Raw genomic sequence first — 11,016 nt, forward strand, 5'->3', positions numbered from 1 at the left:
CCCATGCACACATTTATCTCTACTAAATGCACTATCCAAGAATCAGAATATATCCTGCAATTACGTGAATTGGCACCAGACATACCATTTGGATGGTATCCCTTCCACCAACTAATAGCTGCACCTGATGTATGTTTATACTCAATAGGTCTCAGACCAAAATGAGAAAAAGAAGAAAAATACTCTAACCAACTTGTATTGTGTCCACAGACACAGTCGAACACGGAAGCCCATCTCTGCCAACCAAGCCACCTATAAATACTGATGCTTATGCCAAACCTACAGCCCCCTCCATGAATTTCTACATAGCATTTCCTACATTAGAACCCGGATGAACACGAGAAATAAAGCAAAAACGAATGAGAATACAACAATCCTTGAGTTCTAGAAAAAATATATATATACTGTGAGAAAACTAGGGGCAACAATTTCAGCGTACAGCAGGGACATTAATCCCAAGCACTGGTCACACCTTGACCATACCCCCCACCATAACCACCAGAATACCCATATCCACTGCTACTATTTGCTCCACCATAGTGATCTGTAGGCCTATTAAATGAACCATCCCTCCTAAAATCACGGCCACCAAATCGGCCTCCCCCAGACCGCCGATTTCTGCCACCACCACCATAGGAAGCCCTTGATGCATAACGTGTAAGCCAATGAGGTACTTCCTGATTTGCTTCTTGCATTAGATCAGCTAGCGGCCTTGCCATTGACAAATTATTATCGTTAAAGAAGGCCGTTGCCAATCCTGTTTTTCCAGCTCGCCCCGTCCGTCCTATCCGGTGAACATAATCATCAATGTCATTGGGCAGATCAAAGTTTACCACATGAGCTACATGAGGAATATCAAGACCACGTGCTGCTACATCTGTTGCCACTAAAATTGGTGCCTTTCCACTCTTGAACAATCTCAATGCATGTTCTCTTTCCTGCATACAAAATCATGTACAATAAGGCGATGACATTATAATAATAATGTAAAATACTTAAATTATGGCAAATGATGGAATGGTCGATGCAAACCAAATGACAAAAGGATGCATTAAAAAACATGAGACAGCTATCAACTAAGCATTTTTCATCTTATAACTGGTAAGTGCCTACTCTTTCTATTCCCAAATCAGAAAGCAGTGTTACATTCAACGATAATTGGGTATTAAACAGAAACTTTTAACTAGACAAGATAACTACAGTAGACACTGGAAATGTTTTCTTCTGCCTGTTGATAATAGCTATGGCTTGGCTAGCTTGGCTTAGGCTCATGAACATCAAAATGAGCTTGGCCTCACTTGGCTAAGGCTTATTGACACATAAGGCAGGCTAGGCACAGCTCATCAGATACTTTCAAGCTGCCAATCATCCCAGCAGAGAAGCTCTTTTTCTTACATAATATTCTCTAAGGCAATATCCTATTTTGAATCCAAAGAGAAATCACCAAAACGTTGGAAAAGGTAAAAATCACCCCTTTTTGGGGGGTCCGATTGTCACGACACAAGGGGGGGTGGGGGGTGGGGTGTTTAACGATCACTATTTTGAGGTCCCTAAAGTTGGTACAGAATAAGCAAGTTGCAACCTTGAAAAAAAAAATCCTGCCAGATATTTGGAATTTGAATCTTGTGGAATCATACACTGCATCATGTGATTGTTGCTAAAAAAGTAATTAGATGTTCACATTGCTAATTTGCACAAATTTAATTATATCTAAATTAAAAGGGGGTGGGGGGGCTTGATATTGATTGTAATAAGCAGGGAAAATATTATCATCGAAATTCTGATATCGAGATCAGGATTCTACATATTTGATGATGCACACTACTAATTATTATGTTAGTGATGATACAAACACAATAGCACAAGTCAAACTCACATGTAGGATAGGCAATATGAACACGTCAACTCATCAACAATGCATACTTTCAAGTCAATAAAATTGAAAATATACAAGATTCAGAATATATCTAACACTTCATTTAATTGATCTATTCCAACAAATTCACCTGTTGTGATCTATCGCCATGAATGGTAGTTGCAGGAAACCCATTAAGACACAACCAATGCTCCAATGAGTCGGCTCCCTTCTTTGTCTCCACAAAAACTAATGTCAAAGATTGCTGCAAATTCGAAGACAAGCAATTATCAACAGTGTACTAAAAATAAATAAACCCGTCAAATTGAATTAGAGAGGATTTCTTCTGAACTAGCAGCGTAAGTGTCAATTTTGGAAGAAAACACCAAGTTTACTCCAAAAGACAAATAAAATAGAAGGAACTTCAGGGGTAAGTCCAAAGTGAAGAATACGAGCATGTCTCAAGTTACCTTGCCCTGAACTCCATTTTCCCTCTGAGCATGAAGAAGGTCCATAAGATGGCTTCTCTTGTCAGACTCTTGAACAAATTCAACTCTTTGAACAATCAAATCAGTACTTGAACCAACCCTTCCAACCGCCAAAAATATGTAATTTGAAAGAAAATCAGATGCCAGTCTCTGCATACCACGCCAATTGCAAAAGAAGCTATCAGATAGACACAATTGAAGGGACCCTTTCTTACAAAAACTTTCAGCCTGTTTGAATAAGTTTTTGTGTTTTGTTTTCAATAGATTTTAAGTGTTTTGGAAACTGAAAAAAGCAACCAAAAAAAAAAAGCCCCTTGCTGGCCTCCATGGGTTGCAGCCACCACCCCTCGTCTGTGAGGGATGGAGGCCGCCACCCATTCACTAGAGGGAGTTGGGTCTCCCCCCTCTCCACTTCTGGTGTCCACCCCCACAGAAGGCATGGAGTTGGTGGAAGACCCACCCCTCATGCCAGTCTCCACCCCACCGCCGACCTCTGCGGGTGGATCTCCACCCTTGCAAAGGGGGGCGGTGGGAGGTGATGTGTTATGAGGGTGACTTCATCTTTCTCACAGAGGGGAGCAGACCATCCCCTCCAAGCCCCTCTGCAGGGAAGAAGTTCCACACCCCACCCCTCTGCGGGGTGGAGATCGCCCACCGCCCCCCTCTACATGCAGGGGACCCCTCCATCTCCATGCACCACTGTTTACAATGGCTGCATGAGAACATGTTTTTTTAAAACAGTTTTTCGTTCTAAGAAAATGGTTTTCAAAACATAGATACATGAAGAATTTGGAAGGTGTCTTCTTATTCTTCTTCTAATAATAATAAAAATAATGTCCATGACAATTCAGCGAACAACATAAAATATCCATAACTTGCAATACAATAACCAAACAAACAAATTTAAATGCAACAATCAAGACTAACCTGTATCTCTTTAGGAAAGGTGGCGCTAAACAGCAATGTCTGCCTCTCACCTGGTGGAGGCATGTCCATTTGCTCCACTATCTTCCGGATTTGAGGCTCAAAACCCATATCCAGCATCCGATCTGCCTCATCAAGTGCCAGATATCGGATCATCTGCAATGACACTCTAGCCCTCTCAAGCAAATCAACCAATCGTCCTGGGGTTGCCACAAGAATATCAACTCCTCTCTCAAGCTCTCGCAACTGAGCACACAACAAGTATTAGTATAAAAGTAGGTGGAAGATATTTGCAAAAATGATCAAGCTGAGAACTATTAAAAATCCCCCCACCCCCCAACGCGCACAAAAAAAAAAAAAAAGAATCAGATAAAAAAAAACTATGGAACTATAATGCGGAACAAACAAGAATCACCAGAATTACAATGTGAAAATATGGGAAAGAGAGGAGAAAGAAGCTAAAGAAGAGAGAAAAGCTAAATACATAAAGTAGTTCCATTTAGGAACTTATAATTGAGAAACGAATACCGTGTTGCACAAAAAAAAAAATATTTTGCCTCAATTCAAAGGCCTGAAAAGATTGAAAAGTATTCGTTGCGCACCTCATGTCATATAAGATTAAAAAGTGTTTTGTTGAGCATCTCATGGCTATGTCATAATAGATCCAAACACTTGCCCCAGATCAACTTCTAAATCATAATTGTTCTAGTGAATAACTAAAGAAAATAGATAGATGGGAGATAGGAGAGAAAGAACGAGAGAATCCAGGAGAGAGAGAGAGAGAAGTTGGGGAAAAGAGAGAGAGAGAGAGAGAGAGAGAGAAACGGCACGAGAAAGATCACTTTGTCATAATTTTATTCCATCAAATAATGTCTCTATTGGAGTACAAAGCATGCTTACATAGACTCCGACTGAATCCTAGGGCAACGCCCATTTATTAACTTACCTAACATAGTTTTATTGATTCACCTAACCGAGCAATGCCCATTATTGAATTACCCAAAATAACCTAGAGGGGCAAGATAGGTTAAGATAAGAAGCCACGCAAGCTGAGAAGAGGGTGCAAGATAGATATAAGTGTTATTTGTCAGATGGGACGGACTTCCAAAAATAGGAAGCTGACTAGAAAATGCATATTGCGGAAGGCTAAAAGGATAGCGATGGGGTGTATCGGTGGTTTTGGAAGGTCACGTCCCATGGTTGTAGTGACATCGACACCGACGAGTCCTCTCATTTCCACAGTCCCAACAAGACTAGCAGTAAGGGACACAAAATGTGCACTTGGCTAATTCATTCCTAAGTCAACATCACAAGTACGTCTTGCAGATAGCCGATCTTTGGGAGTACTTTTAAGTAGGGGCGGAATTCAGTTATATGTGCTTTTCTTCTTCCCATGAATCACTTCACTCTAGAGAATCTGGGAAGCAAACCCGACGATTCTCGACTTTCTCCGATCGTATCCCTATACGCTCTCCTCCATTAGAATCGAATCCTGGTTTATTCACTTTTTAGATCATGGCTTGTAATCCTAGAGCCTTTCCCTTTACAACCAAGCTTGCCTAAGGACGGCATAGACCATCGACTCTAAAAAATTAAATACTAATAATTCATTTGGCATCATTCTCCCATGGGTAAAAAAAAATCGACCTCAAGTTTTGAAATACTGAAAGATTAAAAACATATGCTAAAATATTGGATCCAAGCCCAAGTCTTGAAAAGGCCCAATGCGCTAGGGTCCAAAACATGCCTTTATTTTCAACAAATCCCAATTGTCACACTTCTCTTCAAAATCAATGTTTCTTTCGGTGCTTTGTAGGCAAAATAAATAGAGATTTGTATAGGTCTTCTCTCACACAATCGAGTGCAAGCATGATCAGGAAGAACACATCTGGTAGCTGGAGTGGTGGTGTGGTTCTTGGGCACGATTTTCCAGAAAGGGATGTGACAGCAGGACATGGCAGCGTTAGAGAACGTGGCGGTGCTATATGAGGCAGTCACGCTACTGTCTGGGCGATGGGCTGATGGTGGAGAAGGCCAACAGGGCTTGATGGCTCTGTGGTTGGTGGCACGTCTGGCATGCAGGGTGCATGTGTGGCGCAGACCAAATTGGGAAGTTGCAGCGCAGTGGTTGGTTTGGTTTTGGGTGGTGGCAGAGAGGTGGGTTTGGCAATTGGGTGGTGGTGGCACAGTAGTGTGGGGTGAGGGGATTCCGATGGGGGAGAGTGGCCTGTTAGGGAATTTTTTTTTTTTTTTTTGTGGATTTCAGTGGTGGTATCCAGTTTGGATTGGTTGTTTGGATGTTTGTCGTTGATGGTTGATTGGTGGTGATGTGGTGGGTTCCAGCCATGGGGGAGGTTGGAGTCGATACATTGTTTGGTTTTGAAGGGTTGAAACTGGTGGAGATGGTTTTTTTTTTTTACACCAATGGTTTGGGTTGTATGGAAGTGGTTTGGTTTCACAATTTGTTGTGCGCAGCCGGGAAAGAGAGAGAAGAGAGAAGCTCGGGGAGAAAAAGAGAGAGAAGGGGGAGGTTGGAGTCGATACACTGTTTGGTTTTGAAGGGTTGAAACTGGTGGAGATGATTTTTTTTTTTTTACACCAATGGTTTGGGTTGTATGGAAGTGGTTTGGTTTCACAATTTGTTGTGTGCAGCCGGGAAAGAGAGAGAAGAGAGAAGCTCGGGGAGAAAAAGAGAGAGAAGGGGGGGGGGAGAGAGAGAGAGAGAGAAGAAGAAGGAGAGAAAATCACAACATGATTTTATTCCATCAAATTCTGTCTCCATTGGAGGACAAAGCATGCTTAAATAGACTTCAACCAAACCCTAGGGCATCGCCCATTTATTAACTTACCTAACATAAATTTATTGACTTACCTAACAGGGCAATGCTCATTATTGAATTGACTCTTAAAAATTAAATCAAATACTAATAACTCGTTCCGCATCAATACAGTAAAGACATTCACTAAAGCAAAAGCATGTGCGGCTGTGCCAACCCCCCCCCCCATATTTGACCAGCCAAAACAAGCAGTCAACAACCCCACAACAATTCAGCCATTATCAAAATTAACAGCATCTCCATATTGAAACGTACTGCAAAACAAACTCCCCTCAAATTTACAAGAACCTAAAACTTCAGCGAAGCCATTTAAAGAGCCCAATCACTATACCATGAATCACCTCCATCTTATATGGCAATAATAACCACTACCCAAGAGGCAAAACTCAACAAGGGAAGGTAATTACCCAGGCGGTTATCTATTTTCTGTAAAATAATTCAATCAACATGGTTATAGAATCTTGAATAATAGTTACTTAAAAATTTTGCAAAGAAAAGCTATGCCTTGTTCATATCCTAAGTAACATAAAAAATGTGTGCGTGTTTTTGTACTAGAAACAGCTATTGACATAAAACCTCTATGATAAAAGGCTATCCCTTTGCAACACACAAAATTCCTTCTGTCTGCATAAAGCAACCATCACTCCCCTCAAAACCTCCAACAATAGTTTACACTAGAGAATAGATTTATACTCCTCTCATGTTTCCTCAAGCATTATTATTATTATTATTCAAATTTCAATAAGAAACACCATCATCTAATGTCCTCAGCCTCAATAAGCCATCCACGGCTAATTTCAGAAATCCCAAACTTTTAAGCATAAAACTAACTTACTATCCCCAAAGCACTCATCTGTGCAGTACCAGAATACCAACATCCAAAAAAGTCACTATCACCAACACACTTGCCATAATTAATCCAGGAAAAGCAACAACTTCAAAAAATTTGAAAGTAACAGTTCGGCATGCAGAGCTACTAAGGAAACACAACTGAGCCTTATGAAAGCAACAAAATCTAAGTTGCCAAACCTGGCACACATAATTAAGTTGCCCCGCCAACTACAAAAGGTACAAAGGCCACCTTAGAAATAAAAACCAACACAATTTGTCTTTGAATGCGTATTTTCATCATTATACAAAGTTATAAAGAAGAAAAATTAAACAAAACCAAATAAATAAATGCAGGGTAAGATAGAAACATTGTGTCTGGAATAAAATTTAACGTCAAGCAGTTGACAACTTAGAAAGATAACAACCAAACAATATAAAAGCAAACAAAGAGGCCAACGAATCAGTACACCACAACTATTATCAATATAATGAAAACCTGTTGGTTGATTGGTGCTCCTCCATAAGCAACGACCACCTTGACACCAGTTTGATAGGAAAACTTTTTTGCTTCGTCATGGATCTACAAATCAATGACAATAGAACAAAAATCAGAGACACAGAATACCCATATCAAAAATTTGCAAAACTCTCGTAATGCTCATCAAGTAAGTAGTATAAACAAGTATTCCACCTGGCATGATAGCTCCCTTGTTGGGGAAAGAATTAGAGCAAGAGGGTACACAGTACGTGCTCCTCGTGGTGGTCTCTGAACATACTGCCCCCGCATGATTCCACTGATGATTGGAAAGCAAAAGGCAGCAGTCTTCCCTGACCCTGTCTGAGCACAAGCCATCAAATCCCGCCCCGCAAGAGAAATTGGTATAGCATAACGTTGAACAGGAGTTGGTTTCACATACTTGCACCTCCGAATATTTAGATTCAATGCCTCCCCCAAGTCTATCTCTGCAAACGTATTCACAGCAGGTGGCACATTGTCCCCACTCGTCTCCACCGGGATATCATCATAAGCCTCAAAGTTAATACCCGTGTTTTCTTGCTCACTAAACTCCTCCTCTGTATTGTCATCATCACCGAAAGGGTTCACCTCCCGCTCCCTCCCCCCACCTCGACTGCTCCATCCACTACCGCCTCGTCCACCACCTGAACCATTATCTCCCACACGCCCGAAATCAGGCCTAGACCCTCCACCCCAGCGCGACCCAGTTGGGGGTCCACCATATCCAACCCGACCATTGGCTGGTGAAGGAGTAGTGTGCACTGGAGGTGGGTGATCTGATGAAGAAGGTTGCCTATTACGGAGATGGGGCGGGACATAGGTTGACCTGGTAGGCCGTTTCAAGCCATTGCTTTCGGAAGAACCAGTGGCTGCATTCTCAGATGCAGAGTTGGCCACAGAATCTGCCCATGAAGTTCTCATACTTGCAAACCTCTTACTAATAAAAGCTCAGCGACCACAACCAACACCCTACTCCACCAAAATGTGAAAAGCGAAATTTTGGGTCCAAATCAAATTTTCCTCTTATGACTTTGCCCTATATATAACACAGCAAATCATTAACTTGATTCATCAAGTACAATTAAGCTTAAATGAATATATCTCCCAAAAAAAATAGAAATGATAACGAAAAACCATGCAGTTATACAAAATGTATATAGTTGTCACAACAATGGAGATCATAAAAAATTGACAAAGGGTAGTGACGAAATTAGTCTTTAACACTAGATTCGTCAAAAATTAGAAAAAAGAACAATTTGTTACGACAATGAATGCCATGCTAAACAGATCAAAATACAAGCTTGAAAAAATGCCATCACAACAAATACAAATTGCACAGCACAATCAGAATAGACCAAAAAAAAAACAGTGACGAAATCGGATTTTCCATACAAATACATCAACGAGCTCACATCCAAAAAACAACAACAACGAGAGCAAGCTCTATACCTAGCTCTGTGGCCCAGAAAAATACTGTGAGAGAGAGAGCGGACGAAAATGGTGGTAATGAGAGAGAAAGAAGAAGCTGTGAATGGCGAAACTGGATCTGAAAATGAAATTTCGAAACCCTAACTTGTTCGTGAAGACGAACTGGATCGGACACGGGAGAGAAAATATCGGTTATTTTCCACTTGTCAAAGATGAATGAGATTTTTTTCAGGTCGCTTACCCTTTTTCAACACGGATCAATACTCTTTCTTCCTTCACTTTCGTCGCTACCAAACCAGAGAGAAAAAGAAAAAGAGAGAGAGAAAAAAAAATCTTAAGCAAACGGGTGTCCCACACAGTAAGGAAACTGGCGAAATAAAAAGAGAGAGAAATGCGTTGGCGTCCCTAAAATGGGTTTCTATATTCTAATTAATTACAGTAATTGTGAGGTTAAGGGGAGACTAATTATTATCCGGTTATGTGGGTTGGCTGCTTTATGTGCCATTTCAGCTCCCTGCAATTCCAAATTTTCAGACGGCTGGTTCAAGATGAATGGCTAATTGAATTTATATTAAGTCTTAGAAAAATAAATTAATTAACTAAATGGATGGTTGGTTGGTTGGTTGGATTACTTCTTGAGGTGGTCAGCCAAAGGTTGACTATTTTCTCAAGATAAAACAATGGTCAATCACTTTTAAGAGGTGGCCGAACTTGCATTTAGAGTGTCTAAATTACAAGCAATTCGGATAATTCTATAAAAAGGGGTTGCATATTCATGTGTTTCATGTAGGTAAGTATTACACCTCAACGTGCACGAGATAGGTGGGCTTTGCAACTCTCTTAAGCGCTCAAAATGCTAGTAATTCAAGCATGCACCCTAAAATGTAGAGGATTTTGATTCGGCGGGATTACCCATTGGACTACCTCTTGGGGTGATCGGACCATCCCTTTAGTTATTTTGCTTTTTTTTAGGTTTATATGACTCAAGATCATTCATTTTAAATAAACAACCTAGCTCTGCAGAATTATAAGCTTTTGCAATTCTAAGGAATTGCAATCGGACCGGCTCGGTAATCGCTTAAGGCTCTTAATTTATAAAAGGCTCCAACAAAAATCTTTTATATTAATTTTTAGTTATAAAAAAAAAAAGGTTAAAAATAATAATAAAATAAATAAATAAACCTTGAGAAAAATAAAATGAGAGGAGGCCATTTGACATTGCTATGAGTTTAAAAAAATAATAAAAATTAAAAAATCAAAAACCGTTGATTTTAGTTGGTCGTTGTTATGAGTTCAATCCGATCGTTGATTTTAGTACATAGCTAATTAAATCATAGTTACAATTATTTATCTTATAAGAAATATAAAATATTAGTTATATTATCGATTGAGAATAATATATTAACAATTCATTAGTAATTTGTATTAATATTAATTTTTTTTTTTGCCTTATCCTCATTTTTTTATTGAACTGCCCTGAATTGCATGATATAAATCTGCCAATTGCAGCAATTGCTTCATCCAAAACATGTTCAAATCCGGATGTTGTTCTTACCGGACAAGTTATTAAAGTCTTTGCATGATTGTATCTAAAGCTTTCTGTGGAGTTTTGTTCTCTACCTTTTTTTCTTTTTCTTTTGTCCCTGTTTCTTTTAGTAAGTTGGCACTTACTTCTTCCCGTGGGCAAGTTAGGATTACTTATGAAAGAAGTCTCGAGCAAAGTTAGGATTACTTATGAAAGAAGTCACTTGGCTTGGGTGTTACTAGCCTTTTTTGTGTTAGGTTATGGCCTAATTGGTTTGAGATAACACTTGTAATTTTTCACTGTTTATACCTCTTATGTTCTTGGTTTTGAGTGAACGTATTTTGAGACAGCGCCTTTAATTTTTTTACTGTTTAAGCCTCTCATAAACACTGGTTCTGAGCGAACAATTATTTTGTATATATATACAGATATATATTCTTAGTTTACTATGTGGTTTGGATATTGTAATGGAGCATATTTTTATTTGTAATTCTACAATGTCATTATCAAATATAAATCTTCAGGTAGTGACTATAAAATTAAAAACAGCTGATCTCAAACCATAGAGCATTAGAGCCCCTCGTGTCCTAAATATCATTGGTAGGTATGTC

At 39.6% G+C, this 11,016-nt stretch overlaps 1 protein-coding gene across 2 annotated transcripts; it reads right to left on the bottom strand.

Moving 5' to 3' along the window:
- Positions 1 to 345: 345 nt before the first annotated feature.
- On the bottom strand, positions 346 to 9,250 carry LOC132191292 (DEAD-box ATP-dependent RNA helicase 37-like). Of its 2 annotated transcripts, none has more exons than XM_059606241.1 (7): positions 9,122 to 9,250; positions 7,627 to 8,488; positions 7,432 to 7,515; positions 3,271 to 3,513; positions 2,326 to 2,493; positions 2,007 to 2,120; positions 346 to 938 (listed from the first exon to the last, which is right to left on the bottom strand). In XM_059606241.1, exons 2-7 carry the CDS (start codon positions 8,371 to 8,373, stop codon positions 450 to 452), a joined length of 1,845 nt encoding a protein of 614 aa, XP_059462224.1. In that variant the 5' UTR covers positions 8,374 to 8,488; positions 9,122 to 9,250; the 3' UTR covers positions 346 to 449. The 2 variants fall into 2 exon arrangements, with proteins under 2 accessions (XP_059462224.1, XP_059462223.1); XM_059606240.1 differs by having other exon boundaries at positions 8,902 to 9,250.
- Between the last annotated feature and the right edge of the window lie 1,766 nt (positions 9,251 to 11,016).

This window comes from Corylus avellana, chromosome ca9, assembly GCF_901000735.1.
Source record: "Corylus avellana chromosome ca9, CavTom2PMs-1.0".
NCBI lineage: Eukaryota > Viridiplantae > Streptophyta > Magnoliopsida > Fagales > Betulaceae > Corylus > Corylus avellana.